Here is a 15,972-nt window from a genome sequence, read left to right on the forward strand (position 1 = left end):
TATGCACACAGGCCAAAATATATACAAACATCCCCACTAATATTTGGTAAAATTACCTTAGCTAGTTGCAACCACATGCTTTTGGTAGTCGTCAACAAGCTTCTGGCATAAATCTACTTGTATACTTGACCACTCCTCTCTTAAGAATTAGTAGAGATTGTTTAAATTGGTTGGTTTTCTTGAACTGACCTGATTTTCAAGTGTAGTTTGTAAAATCTTCAACAGGGTTGAGGCTTTGGGAAAACCATTCTAGCAGCTTAATGTTAGTGTGCTTTATCCATTCCAAAACCAGTTTTGATGTAATGTATGCCGCCGTGTTCACGCTCCAACTGTCTAGCTGTTGATTTGAGGTGAGGCTAAAGAATTTGGAAGTATTCCTTCTCCTTCTTACCCCACTTTGTGTAATGTAATAATGGATTGCATTTATATAGCGCTTTTCTAGACACTCAAAGCACTTTACAATTCCACCATTCATTCACTCTCACATTCACACACTGGTGGAGGCAGCTACAGTTGTAGCCACAGCTGCCCTGCAGGCTGCCATATCGCGCCATCAGCCCCTCTGGCCAACACCAGTAGGCGGTAGGGTGAAGTATCTTGCCCAAGGACACAATGACCAGGACAGACAGAGCTGGAGAGAGGATCGAACCGGCAACCTTCCGGTTACAAGATGAGCTTCCCAACCACGGTTGCCCCCAATCACATGTAATGTATCTGTACCACTTAAAGAAAAACAGCCTCAGAGCATGGTTATACCACTGCCATGCTTGACAACTGGTACAGTCTCACCTTCACTTCACTTTCATAAAACATGCCAAACTTGGGCACCTTCTTGTTTTTTTACATTAATTCAAATGTTTACTGTGTAATCATTCCATCCTGGAAAATGAACAAAGAAATCGTTAAAAGTCCTAAATTACTATGATATTCATGCCCATGATGAGTGTACATATACTTCTGACAGCTGTAAGTACAGTTATATAAAAAAAGGAAGATTATTTCATAAAGTGCATTTCACAGATATATTTATGTGCAAAGAGAAAGGTTAGAATGATGTGTACAAAAAACAGCAGTGAAAAGGTCTCAGTTAGCATGTGAAAAGCTACAGTTCATGACAGCACAGTTAGAAATAGTCTGAATATGTCTGGCGTGTTTGGAGAGCTTCCAAGGAGAAAGCCTCTTCTCTCTGCAGAGAACATGGCAGCTCAGATTAGGTTTACAAAGTTGCATCTGAACAAAGTCCTTTGAACAAACAAGACCAGAGTCGACATGTTTGGCCACAATGACTTTATCTGACATCGGCAGTGGGAAAAGATGGGAACTATTTATCCAGCTGAGAATCCAACCAGAGACTTCAAAACATTTGCACCTGTTTGATACCCAACCTAGCCACTAAACTGTCATATCACTCCAAAACATTATTTCTTTTAATGAGAGGTAAGTTAATCTCTCACAGCAAAAAAAAAAAAAAAAAAAGCACAGCACGTTTATGTGGTTCTGTGATTGTTAAATATGGTACACTTACACTGATCTAATGAAAAGGAATAAAGTAAAGTGGTTCAGCGAGTTGTTTTCAATGATAACAAATACACCGCACAATATAAAATGAAAAAATGAATCAGTAGGGCGACAGATGGGGTTTTTGACAAGCTTGGACAATTCCAGGCAGGTTCCTGCACGTCCCAGTCTTTCCACCCCGCCTTAGTAACTAATATTGTTCCAGCAGCTTGAGTTAGATTTATCTTAGGACAGATATGAACAGAACAGGTAACAATGTAATTCAATTTCAGGAATATAAAAAATGAGCATTCAAGTTACCAGTGATGTGTTCCACATCTGTTTGATGTTTTTGTGAATTTATGCTCTTTGTGAGCAGTGTCAAAGTAAAGTCACCAATATCCTTTCAATAACTGTCCCAGTGAGAGTGTTTCAAATTATTTGAAGACACAGAAAACATCAAAGTGACTTTCCAGCACAAACTGTAAGCTGCAATCAACTGTTTTAGGGCAGAGTGACTTACAATAACTCACTGTCACACACACCGAGGAGTGGCTGACAGTTGGTATGTTGCATTCTCTTCCATGCTACTGAGCTGTTAATATCGAGCCTCTCTGTACACACCCTGATCACTTCTATTCAAAAAGAATTCACAAGCCTTTATGATTAAAACAAAAAACTTTATTCCAAAGTCGCTGAACAGAAATTTTTATTTTTCACTTTTTATACAAAAAGCAGAACACAAACTTGTTAGTTGTCCGTGAAGTAAACAGTAGTCATTGCTCATAAACCTGTTGGTGAACTTTTGGAAAGAAAGAGACACATTTTTGTGGCAGCAGCACAGATAAGCACTATCTACACTGGCAACAGGGTAGTGTTAGCAATGAAACATCTTACTAGGGCCTACGCTTTACACATCTACAGTTCAATTATTTAACAGTAAACATTCATGGACACCCCAGAAGGGCAATACATGTCCAGTTTTTGAGTAGAAATCCCCAATGAGATTACACAACAACAAACAACAAAGCAACATAGCGATCATAAACAGTACAGTGAACAAATCTGGCATTTATTTGTCGCAGTTATTAAAAAATGAAATGACAACTCAACACATTTCAGACATCGGCGCCTATATACTGGAGTATGTATGTGGAGTACTGAGTAAGTGTAAGTTTTTTATTTGTGCAGAAAAAGCTGGAATCAGTCAGCTTTGGTTGGTGCGTCACATTGGGAAGTGGAAATAATTTGTAATAGTTAAAAAGGAGTGAGCTTAGCCAACCGTTGTAACCTGCACATGACTTCTGTTTAATGCTAGGAGCTTAACACACTTGATTTTCTCAGCTGAAATGTCATTGGTCGAGATTTGCTGTCTGCAAATGCAAGCTTTTTGGCAAGGAAGAAAAAAAAGGTAGCTTTGCAAAGATAACATGTGTGTTCAGCCAAATATATTTTAATCCTGTCAACTACACTATAGCAGCAAGTAAAATGTCAATAAAGCAGCAAGTAAAATGTCAATAAAGCAGAATGCAGTAATAACCTGATATTTAACTGAAAAAGTACTAAGAAGAGATATAAAATGTTGACAGATATTTTATTGTATATGCTCATCTTAAACTGGAGAGCAGCAAACTAGAAGTCTCAGAAGAGAATCCAAGAGAAGCTCAGTTTATCCATAGACAGTATAAAAAAAATGGAAGTAGCTTTGAGGCAAGAAAAAAAGAAAGAAAGAAGAAGAAGCTGTATGAAAGAGTCTTAAAACAAACCAGCATTACATCATCTAAGGATCTGGTTTCATATCAGCCTCATCATATCAGTTTTTTAAAACCAAGATGGCAACGTCATCTGAAAGCTTCAAAACTTCAAAGACTTCAGAGACCAGGGAGCAGTGTCACAGAAGCTACATCCATTTCTATACTGTCAACAAGTCTTCCTTAAAAAAACATGATGAAATTAAGAAAAACTGTGAAATAAATCCAGAATTTTATGAAACATGCTGCTGACATAAAATTTTAAAACAAAACAAAAACATTGTAATATGTCAACATTTTTTCTTGGGATTTTTTTTCCAAATAAATAAAAGTTTTAACTTATTTGCAAGTCACTGCTTTTCTCTTTTTACTCACATTTTAATATAAGGTTAATATCTAAAAGTAGCCTCTATGGTGGAAGTGTTCCAGAGGTGCACGGGGAGAGTTTCTTTACAGGGAAAAATTAGATTTCAATCAGAAGTTTTTGCTTTTCATGGGCGGTCACAAAACTTTCTGAATGCATCACATCCACATGATCAGCCCAATAAATTTGTGTGAATGAACAAATTGAATTCAAGAAAAATACATCTATCTAATCATCATCGTCATCGTCGTCATCGTCATCATCATCATCATCTCCACTGCTGGGCTCAGACTCTTCATCGTCTGAACTGACCTCTTTTTTCTTCTGCAAGGCTGTCAGATGCTCTGCCTCCTCGGGTTTGCTGAAGCACCCCCACCAAACAGTCACACACAAACACAGATGCAATGAGAAGGACTATTTGTGGGATACTGGCTTCAATCAAAAGGGAAGCAAATATACAAAACAACACTGGTTTACCTCAGCAAAAAAAAAAATATTATATATAGAGAAGGAGACACCCAGACTCCTCGACTTGAAACCAACCCAGCCCAGAGCCCAGAAAATCAATGAACTGATTCTTACCTTCGACAGTTCAAGACTTCTGCACTAAAACCCATTCACTGTTCCCTGGATCTTGGATTTATAAAATGACAAGTGCTGTGAAGCAACAGTTGTTCTTGCAGCTGCTGCTCACCGAGAAAGCAGAAGATTTTGCCCAGACAGCTTTCATCTGCCAAAGCTGTAATGTAACCCATTAGTAGAAGGCAGCAGAGCGCATTTAACTCAGTTCACCGCAGCAGTATCAGCTTTTCTTTATGTTGAAGACCACGTACAATTACCTCAAAAAGGTGCTCTAGTTAAAATTGACATCTATAAAATTTACAATAAAATAACCTGTGATTGAAAGATGCTAACTAAATGGTAAAATGCTAAAGATTATACAGAAAAACAGCCTCACTCATTCAGTTAGAACTGCTGCTGTGAACAAGTATTAATAACCACCATTATAAAAACCAACCATGATTATAATCCATAACCTACATTTAAAAAATTCTGTTACAAAGTATTCAGTAGTCACAATCAGGACCAACTTTGTAGAAAAGTCTCAATAGTATATACACACATACAAAAGTGTACAGACTGGAAAGGGTGTTTGAGCTCTAATACTGAAATAACTGAATAAAAAAAAAAATACATTAATATTCAAGACATTCACAATAGAGGAAAAAACATAGACGAAGATGCCCTTATCCTTATTAGTCATCTCCTCCAGGAAAATCAACCCAACAGCCAACCAGAGTCCACACCAGTCCCAAAAGACAGAGTTCTCTGGCCCTCACCACACAGTTGGGTCTTTGAAATCGTGCTCGTGCAGCTCAAAGTCATCTTCCCTTCTCTTTTTCTTGTAGAACTTCACTGCCATAATGATAGTGAGAATGAGCAGGATTACACCACAAGCACCTCCAACTATGATCGCCAGGAAACTTATCTCAGAGAGGGACACTAGGAGCAAGAAAGAAGACAAAGTAAAGATGAATGAGCGACCCAGTGGTTAATCACACTGTTCTGCTTCATTCAATCATATGACACATACTAAAACGTTCTCTATTTTTTTTAAATGTCTCTTTTCCCTCACTGTACTGCTTCTGATAACGATGCGATGAATGAGTCAAACTTTTCATCTCAAAAGTAACAGAGTCGTCATATATGCAACGCATCAGTCTTTAAAAGACTTATTCTAATACATACACATACAAATGTCTCTGGTGCCTTACAAACTACTGACCATCATTTGAAGTTACTGCAATGAAATTTTGGCTAAATAGCCCAGCCTGCTGTATTTTTCTCTGTCTTTGAATTCAGCCCTCTGTGGATTAATCATTTTAATTTCCCTCAAACAATGTGGCATCTTTTCGCTCCTAGCACATCATCCAGTCCAGATCAGAGAAGATATTGAGCATGATCTTTTTTGATCATTGTGAGCTGATGTTTTCAAAGTCTTCCTTTATTTGTTTTTAGCAGTTTAGCAGATTGTTTAGCAGATAACAAACTGTGTAGCAAACCAAATCATGAATCATATCATTCAATCCACGAGGTGTCATTTTTGATATTGAGGTCCAATAGTCTAACCTTTGTTGATCACTCTGAGGTTGATCTCTCCAATATTGCCTTGAAAGTCTGGAGGGTTTCTCACTTGGCAGCTGTAGGTGCCATTAAAAGTTGGATTCACGTCCTGGAGAGTGATGGAAGCATCTTTTCTCATGATATCTCCCGACCACACTACATGCCCTTTGAACTGCGGAGACGTTGGAGGGTGAGGCGTTTCATTCTCGTAGTAAAACAGCTGCCACATACATTACAGAAAAAGACAAAAAAAAAGGAAGTGCAGAAATAGAAAATATTAACACACACTGGAAACTTTAAACATATAAAACTAGAAGCTAATACAAGACTGAAATTGAGAGGAAGAAATTAGGTATTATTTGAAAGTCTTATGGACTGAATTTTATTACATTTAAAAAAAATCTATTTTATACTCACAGACTCGCCGGGTTTTGAATTCAGGGGTTGGAAGTACCAGGATACTGTGACAGAACCTGGAGTCACTGGATGAGTACTACTGAAGGTGCAGCTTAGTTTCACATCCGTCCCGTTGACTGCTTCCATTTCCTTCTCCGTTCTAATTTCTATCCCAGTAACATGCCGCACACCTGAAATAAACACGACCAAACGAGAACAATCAAGATTGAAGTTAGTTCAAACTGCCCATTTCATTAAACACAGTAATGTCCTTGACACACCATGTCATGTGCCTCAGAACTTTACTGCCTTTCAATATAAAATGTGTTTGTTACTTTCTTATGGCAACGACATGACAATCTATTCCACAGCCTGACTGTGGTTTTACATGTCTGCCAGTACAACAACGAACACAGCAAATTGTAATTTAACAACATCTGTACTTGCACACCTACTATGAGGTTAGTGTTAATCTACCTCAAGATCTGCTAATTGGAGCCCTTTTAGGGAACTTTTAGAACAATCTGATGATAATGAATTACAATAGTCCAGCCTGGAAGCAATAAACAGATTAGGATGTTTCAAATTTTAGTGATATGTTGCAGATGAAAGATGGCAGTTTCAGAGACTTCCAGCACCAGTAAGACACGGGATTTCTTTCCATGCTAAATTAATGGGATGTGAAGCTCTTTAGTATAATGGTTAACAGATCCCTGGTAAATAAGGAAGCAGCTCAACACAGACAGAAGAATAAAAGTTAAGAAACCACATTAACCTTAATAAAAGAAGAGTAGTTACGTTTTTAGAAATAACTATTTTTTGTGCTATACAAATAAACTTGCCTTTAAATCTGAATTACTGAAAAACTTATCAACGCTTTCCAAGGCTCTGTGGGAGCACACAGCTGATACTCTTCAAATAATAATAATAATAGATTGGATTTATATAGCGGTTTTCAAGGCACCCAAAGCGCTTTACAATGCCACTATTCATTCACTCTCGCATTCACACACTGGTGGAGGCAAGCTACAGTTGTAGCCACAGCTGCCCTGGGGCAGACTGACAGAAGCGAGGCTGCCATATCGCTCCATCGGCCCCTCTGGCCAACACCAGTAGGCGGTAGGGTAAAGTGTCTTGCCCAAGGACACAACGACCAGGACAGAGAGCCCGGGGATCGAACCGGCAACCTTCCGGTTACAGATACGCTTCTCAACCCCCTGAGCCATGGTCAAACAAACAAGGCCAGTTTCAGTTCTCCTCTCAATTATCTCCTCCATGGCCGAGAGTGTGGGAACACCCCGTCAATGTATCTGCTGTGTTTACAGACCAAGGTTAATATTGTTAGTTACAGCTAAACTGAAAACTTAAACCAGAAGTGAAAAAATATTTAATTCACTAAAATCAAATTTAACTTTTGGGGGGGAAAAAACTACAACTGAAACTATTTTGTAAACTTGGAGAACTAACTTCACTCTGCGCAACTAACTGAAACTAAGATGACTTAAAGAGAAAAAAGTCAAAACTAAACAAAATGAAAACTAATTGGAAAAAACCAAAAGTACTGTGATCACACATCAAACAACCCTGCAGTCAGAGGTTATGTGCAAGTTTCCTGTTTAGAAGTAAGAATCACACTGCAAACATGGATTTTTTGTTAATTAAAGATGTTTCCTAAAATGTTGAATAGATTCCTGCTCAGATATCAGATATAGAAATGACTTTGTATGACCAAATGCTGTCCAGCTCACGTATCACATGTTAGTTAAAGAAGAATGCAAAATCCATGTTGCATATGGCTTAGATTTACATTCGAAAACAACACACAAGTTAAGCTGCAAATAGCAGCTGGTTCAAGTGGATTTTGGCGTCAGTTGCTCAGAATGACATGCAAAAAGGAAGATGAGTGACTGGCATTCTTAAAAACAGTCAGAAGACACCTCAAGACAACATGCAGAGAAACACAGTGAAAGAAAAGGAAGCCACAATAAAGGAAAAATAAAGGTTTGGGATCCATCATGAGCAGCACAAACATGCTGTACTTAATGTGAATGTATATGTTCGAACTTCTTCCAAAATAAATTAAAAGTCGTTTTTATAGTTTTTTGCATAAAGTTGTATTGCAGACAGCTGCAGCTATGCATACATATTTATTTTTTAAATATATTATGTCATTTTATATAGAAAGTTGGGGCTCTGACTTCCTCTTTTATATATAAGCTGTTCTTATACAAGAAGCTTTTTCACAGTGTTTGGCTTTTGATTGTAAACATTACAGCTGTTGCTGAAGCCTTTAAATTCTCAAATGTCTACAGTCAAACCGACACATTGCATGTATGGCATGTTGATTTTTTTTTAATATCCACAAAAAAGTGGATATTAAAAAAATAAATATTAATGAAATTACTTGCATGGATTAAGGCATGAATTGTGGATAGTAACGGTATGTGTGGCATATATAGTCACTGGGCACTTCATTAGGTACAGCTTACTAATACTAAGGTGTTCCTTGCTGGACCCCTTTTTGCCTTCACAGCTGTGTTTATTCTTTGTGGCATAGATTCTACAAGGAGCTGGAAGCATTTCTCAGTGATTTTGGTCCATACTGACACGACAGCATTGCACAGTTGCAGCAGATTTGTCAGCTGCATATGCGTGATGATCTCCTCTTCCAGCACATCCTAAAGATGGATTCAGATTTAGTGACTGTGGAGACTATTAGGTACAGTGAACTCATTGTAGTTCGACCCTCCTGGCACTACAAGCTGTTCATTTTCGTGCCCCACCGTCCCTCCCTTCCTTCCTTTTTCAATTCATTCACTTCTCATTGGTACATGGGGATTTGCCTGGCCTGAGAGCTGCTGCCAGTCAACTCTCAGGCTTTCCCCAAACCACAGCCTCAATTTATGCTCAAGCCATCTGTCATTATCTACTAGAAATGCTGTGAAACCTAAAGTGAGGATGTGGTCCTAGCTAGTGAATTGTTATTTTCAGGAAAACAGTTTGAGATCAGTTTAAGAAGCAGCCATCATGAGATGAGTGATGCGGTCATATAAAGGGATGAACATGGTCAACAACAATACTGTGGTGTTTAAACGACGCTCCGTTAGTACTAAGGTATGGTGGCTGGGAAGTGCAAAGCGCAACAAATTAAAAAACGGCAACAAATTAAAAATCCGCAACAAATTAAAAAACCACAACAAATTAAAAAACCGCAACAAATTAAAAATCTACAACAAATTAAAAATCCACAACAAATTAAAAAACCGCAACAAATTAAAAAACCGCAACAAATTAAAAATCCACAACAAATTAAAAAAACGCAACAAATTAAAAATCCACAACAAATTAAAAAACCGCAACAAATTAAAAAACCGCAACAAATTAAAAATCCACAACAAATTAAAAATCCACAACAAATTAAAAAACCACAACAAATTAAAAATCCGCAACAAATTGAAAAACCACAACAAATTAAAAAACCGCAACAAATTAAAAAACCGCAACAAATTAAAAATCCACAACAAATTAAAAAACCGCAACAAATTAAAAATCCTTGACGGAAAGGGATTGTCTGAAATACCGGAAGTCGAGAGTGATGTCACGAGAGGGGGCGTGGCCAGGATTTTTGGTTGAGGCGCCATGTTTCTGGGCCGAACAAAGCGCTAGCGAAAGAGGAGCGAAAGTACACGGATAACACCAGCTATGGTTCGTACTTGCTGTGCGGTCGGTTGTAAAGTTAGATCGCACGACCGGCAAGGGAATAAGGTTGAAAATGGTTTATCTTTTCATTCTTTCCCCACCTGGAAGCAACATGAGGCAGCTCATGTATCGGATGTTACCAAAAGAAGGCGTCTAGTCTGGATAGCAGCTGTGAGACCAGCTGATATCCAGTTCTCTTCCATCTCCAAATATCTGTTGGTGTGCTCCAGACATTTTCATTCCGGTAAGTTATAGATATGTTCATATCACTCTTTATCGGTCTTTTAAGTCTGACATCACTAGCCGTGTCTTGGCTCAAACTCCCAAGAGCACCTGCAGGTCCATAAATCACACGATCACTGTGGCATCACTGAGTGTTGAAAAACTATCTAAAGTCTTTCATCTGTAATAAAATGATCAGCGTTCTGCTCTACCATGTGTAACAATTGAGTTTATCATCCAGGCATCCATGAAAACGAAATTAGCAGGAAGTTAGCTCGCTAGATTCCATCTAAATACAATATAGCATGTCCTAACTGAGGGATTTTGGAAACAAAGTCAAACGTACAGCTCTGCTATCACTTCCAACATAAATGAAGACAGAAAACTAAACAGCAGTGACGTTTGTAGGGTACTGAAGTTTGGCTAGCTGGTGTAAAACGATGTGCTACGTGACCGTTAGCGACACAGCTATGTTAGCATAATATAAACACTAACTTTTTCCACTTGATAAAAGTTATCGTGAGGATTCTCGGTGGTCAGGAACAACGGCGCTTCGTGTCCATCCCGTGTAGATGTTAGTGAAACTGTTGGGAAGACAACATGAACATTTTATTTATACTGTATAATCTGCAGATTCTGACAGAAATCTGCATATCCTTTGAAGCACCGCTCCTCTCTAAAATGGCAATAAGGATAATTATTAGGCCATATGTAAATAACAAAATAACTTAAAGCAAAGTCTGAAACAAGTCTTTATATTTAAGGGCCATCAGTCAAACAATACTGTTTGGTCTGGGTCTAAACAGAGCGTGTTGTGTGTGACATCTGCTTTTGCATATGTGGGCCACTTTGAGGGTTCACAAAGGAGCGCGTTTGCTGTCACATTTTATTTGTAGTGTGAACAAGCAGACAAAAAAATCGGAATTGAGCATTAAGATTTGCAGTGTGAACGTAGCCATAGTGAGTTCAGTGCATTGATGTGACATTGTCCTGAAGGATTTAGTTATTCTCAGTGGTTAAAGAAATTGCAATTATTTATTCATATTTATTAGAAATAATCCTAATTACATATCTTGCTTCCGTGTTTGTGTCCTTTGTCACAAAAATACATTTTTTACTATAATACATTGATTAATGACCTGCAGAATCTCCTTATCATATTACGTGTCCATAATTGTCACCTAAAGTCAAACTTTATGCTTTCTCCATAAAGTGATTACATACTTTAGTTTCATTTTCTGAAGTCAGGTTTCTGAAAGAGAACAGGCAGATTTGGAATATAACATGCAGCGTTCTATAGATGGATACATAAAAAAATGGAAAATTACATGTATGTGCTAACTTTCTAAACACTTTGTTACATTTATGATAAATGGATTTGAAAGTAGATAAAACACATTTATGTTGGCCTTAGCTCATTAGAGTCTTTGTCTTTAAATTAACTAGTAACTTGTATGTTTCAGGTACTTCACTCTCAAAGACTGAATGAACCAGCATTGCAGCCATGGGTCATTGTGAGCATCACAGGGAAGGTTGAAGCTGCCCACTGCACCTGTATGGCCGGAGTCGTGGAGACCTGCAGCCATGTCGCTGTTCTTCTTTTTAAAGTAGAAGCAACAATGCGGATCTGTGGCACAAGGGCTGTTACAGATGAACCTGCATACTGGGTTTTGCTGGGTAATATGACCAAGATACAGCCAGAGGTTGGCCATAAGATAGACTTCTCCTCTTCAGCTGCCCAAAAACGGCTCTGGATCAAAACATAAACAGACCATCCGTATTGACAGGTAAAAGGAGTCGTCCTCAAAAAAGAAAAATCCCACCTGCTACTGTGGAGGAGTTGTCACTGCTATTGGATACTTTGCTGGAGCACAGTAAAGCTGTGGGTTGTGGGAATGACCCATAATGTTTTATATAAGGGTCTAGATTTATGCCTGAAGTGCACTGCCATGTAAATAATTTGCATTTACTGAATATGTACTGACTGAGTACCACTGTTCAAAAGTTCAATAAAGAAACAAACTAATTTTTGCCTCTTTTTTATTATAGAACATCACATCAGTTACAATGTAGAATCCATGTCATTTATAGTTTATAAAAGACAAAATGTTTACACAAAATCATGACAGCATTTACACGATATCACCCACTACTAACACTACTTAATTTACTATCAATTACTTCAATTTATCTTCTGAAAAATTACCGCTATTTATACAGCACAAGACTTAAGAATATTTAACAGGAGCAAGTTTCATTTTCCCCTGGTTTTACTACCACACTGTTCATCAAAACGGCAGCAAACCTTCACCATCTTATCCAGAAGGGTCACCTCTTCACCCTCACATGGAAGAAGTAATCTGATTGGCATGGTGGTATGTTTGAAGCAGGTCCCTTGTGTAGCGCTGGAACCCAGTCACGATGTTTCATCCATTTCATTGGCTGGTCTGCTGCAATAATGCCAAATAATTAGCAAGTCTATAAATAGCACGTAGTTCTGCAAAATCACTCATTAGGATGTTTTTTTTTTCTAATTTGCTATGACCTCAGAGTGCATTGAAAAGAAAACTAATAGGCTATCTGGTCTTTAAGTGATGGCGTGACAAATCCTGCTTCCAGGCCTGAAGTAGTCTGCGTTTAATATGGGTTTTGTGTTGTTAACATGTTTAATGTTTTGTATTGTCTTCTATTTAATCTCAAAAAACTCCTAAAAACAGTAAGTGACCACTGTTGGCCTCCCACTGCTTCTATCACCACTAATCATTTGAAAGCTCAGTTTTTAAAACCTTACGATGTAGCTACAGCCCAGCCCATGCAGCAGTATATGAATGACTAATCCTATTCATCCTTGTGGATGGATTATCTCAGTTGTTCTCCTGGCTGAAGTTTGGTCCGTTTACAGCATCCTGCCATGCGATTACATTTGTTCCTGACCACCGAGAATCCTCACGATAACTTTTATCAAGTGGAAAAAGTTAGTGTTTATATTATGCTAACATAGCTGTGTTGCTAACGGTCACGTAGCACATCGTTTTACACCAGCTAGCCAAACTTCAGTACCCTACAAACGTCACTGCTGTTTAGTTTTCTGTCTTCATTTATGTTGGAAGTGATAGCAGAGCTGTACGTTTGACTTTGTTTCCAAAATCCCTCAGTTAGGACATGCTATATTGTATTTAGATGGAATCTAGCGAGCTAACTTCCTGCTAATTTCGTTTTCATGGATGCCTGGATGATAAACTCAATTGTTACACATGGTAGAGCAGAACGCTGATCATTTTATTACAGATGAAAGACTTTAGATAGTTTTTCAACACTCAGTGATGCCACAGTGATCGTGTGATTTATGGACCTGCAGGTGCTCTTGGGAGTTTGAGCCAAGACACGGCTATTGATGTCAGACTTAAAAGACCGATAAAGAGTGATATGAACAGATCTATAACTTACCGGAATGAAAATGTCTGGAGCACACCAACAGATATTTGGAGATGGAAGAGAACTGGATATCAGCTGGTCTCACAGCTGCTATCCAGACTAGACGCCTTCTTTTGGTAACATCCGATACATGAGCTGCCTCATGTTGCTTCCAGGTGGGGAAAGAATGAAAAGATAAACCATTTTCAACCTTATTCCCTTGCCGGTCGTGCGATCTAACTTTACAACCGACCGCACAGCAAGTACGAACCATAGCTGGTGTTATCCGTGTACTTTCGCTCCTCTTTCGCTAGCGCTTTGTTCGGCCCAGAAACATGGCGCCTCAACCAAAAATCCTGGCCACGCCCCCTCTCGTGACATCACTCTCGACTTCCGGTATTTCAGACAATCCCTTTCCGTCAAGGATTTTTAATTTGTTGCGGTTTTTTAATTTATTGTGGATTTTTAATTTGTTGTGGTTTTTTAATTTGTTGCGGTTTTTTAATTTGTTGCGTTTTTTTAATTTGTTGTGGATTTTTAATTTGTTGTGGATTTTTAATTTGTTGCGGTTTTTTAATTTGTTGTGGATTTTTAATTTGTTGCGGTTTTTTAATTTGTTGTGGATTTTTAATTTGTTGTGGATTTTTAATTTGTTGTGGATTTTTAATTTGTTGTAGATTTTTAATTTGTTGTGGATTTTTAATTTGTTGTGGTTTTTTAATTTGTTGTGGATTTTTAATTTGTTGCGTTTTTTAATTTGTTGTGGATTTTTAATTTGTTGTGGATTTTTAATTTGTTGCCGTTTTTTAATTTGTTGTGGATTTTTAATTTGTTGCCGTTTTTTAATTTGTTGCGGATTTTTAATTTGTTGCCGTTTTTTAATTTGTTGCGCTTTGCACTTCCCAGCCACCGTACTAAGGGGCCCAAAGTGCGCAAAGAAATTCTTTCCCTCACACCATTAAACCACCACAAGGCTGAATCACTGCAGAACAGATCCATGCTTTCATGTTGTTTACGTCGGATACCATCTGAATGGTCACAGAAGAAATCCAGGCTCATCATACCAGACAATCTTTTTCCACTTCTGTAATTTGTTATGCCATTTTTGTGAGTCTGTGCAACTTGTAGCCTCAGTTTACTGATCTTGGCTGACAGGAGTGTCACACAGTGTGCATTCTGCTGCTGCTGCCCACCTGCTTTGAGGTTTGATGTGTTGTGCATTCAGATGCTCTTCTGCACAGCTTGGTTGTAACAAGTGGTTATTTTAAGTTACTGTTGCCTTCATATAAACTCAAGGTAGTGGCCCATTATTCTCCTCTGACGGATACTGGATGTGCTTTCTTTTTCAGACCATTGCAGTTTCTGAGATACTCCGACCAGCCTGTCTGGTCTAAGTATTTCAAAAATGCCACTTTCACGGTTACTTGGATCCCCTTCCTTCCCGTTTTTTAGTTTGAACTTCGGCAGGTCACCTTGCTTAATTGCTTTGATCTGCTGCCATGTGATTGACAAGATATTTGCGTTAGCAAGCTGCTGAACATGTGTACCTAATAAAGTGATTGTCAGTTAAAAGTATGATCTAATACAAAGAAATAATCCATGGCTTCAAATCCAAACACGGTCTTATCAACGCCTGCTACGGCATACTAGCAGAAACTGGTCGCAGTACACGTAAGTGTACTTTATACTCTGTACTACACCGTGAACGCCCAAAGAATAACACGGGCTTTACAGCTCAGAGACCAAATAAGATTCCGAACTTGATGTTTCGTTTGTGTTTCGTTTTATTAAACACGGTTGCCATGTTTGTGAAACACGTTAATAATGCGATGTACCTCCCGGAAGTTCCTAAAACTCACCTGTCAGGAAGAATCCTCCCAGGAGGAGCAGAGGTAATATCCGATACATACTCCGCCTGATTAATTCTTCTGTATAAATCCCTTCATGAAAGTTTATTAGAGTCCGGATCGCGACTATCGCTGCCAAAAGGACAAAGCCGTTTTTTTGGACAGTGAAAACCTCAGTGCACCTGTAGGCGGAGTTTTGCCTATTGCATAACACATGCCCATGTAATCTCACAACCGCTGAGTCGAAACGTGACACATTTCAACCCTACCTTCTTCTTACTCCTACTTTCTAAGAGCACATTCAGTTATTTACACAGCTAAATGCGTCAGACACCTAAAACTTACCAACCCGCTATAGAAAACAGTAAATAAGACAACAAAAAACGCCCTGAAGGCAAACTGCTTCCTCCAGTCAGTCAAAAACTATCTGAAAATTAATCCGAGCACCCAGAGTTGCAAAGGAAGAGTTACCAGCATTACAGCACTTTGCGTGGAGGGGCTCTTGTCCTACAATATCCCAGCTATTATAGGACAAGAGGCAGGGTCCAATCTGAACTAACTGAAATCCAAAGAAAATGGTTACAAGTTTGGAAGTGGTGCAATCAGAAGTTACCTCTCTGTGCAATTAAGGTTAGATAGACACATTTACATTTTTACA

General features: G+C 38.4%; 1 protein-coding gene and 1 long non-coding RNA gene across 2 annotated transcripts; both read right to left on the reverse strand.

Moving 5' to 3' along the window:
• Nucleotides 1–2,156: 2,156 nt before the first annotated feature.
• Nucleotides 2,157–15,688, reverse strand: mpzl2b (myelin protein zero-like 2b). Its single transcript, XM_082548759.1, has 5 exons — nucleotides 15,327–15,688; nucleotides 6,154–6,323; nucleotides 5,743–5,956; nucleotides 4,953–5,115; nucleotides 2,157–3,973 (listed from the first exon to the last, which is right to left on the reverse strand). The coding sequence occupies exons 1-5, from the start codon at nucleotides 15,373–15,375 to the stop codon at nucleotides 3,841–3,843; spliced, it is 729 nt and encodes a 242-aa protein (XP_082404885.1). The 5' UTR covers nucleotides 15,376–15,688; the 3' UTR covers nucleotides 2,157–3,840.
• On the reverse strand, nucleotides 10,072–13,890 carry LOC309715557. The gene is made up of 3 exons (XR_014279226.1): nucleotides 13,501–13,890; nucleotides 11,606–12,503; nucleotides 10,072–10,637 (listed from the first exon to the last, which is right to left on the reverse strand). It is a non-coding gene; the product is annotated as an uncharacterized lncRNA (long non-coding RNA).
• Nucleotides 15,689–15,972: the final 284 nt, after the last annotated feature.

The sequence above is a fragment of the Aulonocara stuartgranti genome, assembly GCF_965226115.1.
Source record: "Aulonocara stuartgranti genome assembly, chromosome: 10".
In the NCBI taxonomy this organism is placed as follows: domain Eukaryota; kingdom Metazoa; phylum Chordata; class Actinopteri; order Cichliformes; family Cichlidae; genus Aulonocara; species Aulonocara stuartgranti.

Coding starts and splice junctions, on each gene's coding strand:
- mpzl2b (XM_082548759.1), bottom strand. CDS start 15,375: ATGTATCGGATATTACCTCTGCTCCTCCTGGGAGGATTCTTCCTGACA. Junction 5,116..5,742: donor CCTCAGAGTGATCAACAAAG/GTTAGACTATTG, acceptor TCTTGCTCCTAG/TGTCCCTCTCTGAGATAAGT. Junction 3,974..4,952: donor TTCAAAGACCCAACTGTGTG/GTGAGGGCCAGA, acceptor GGGGTGCTTCAG/CAAACCCGAGGAGGCAGAGC.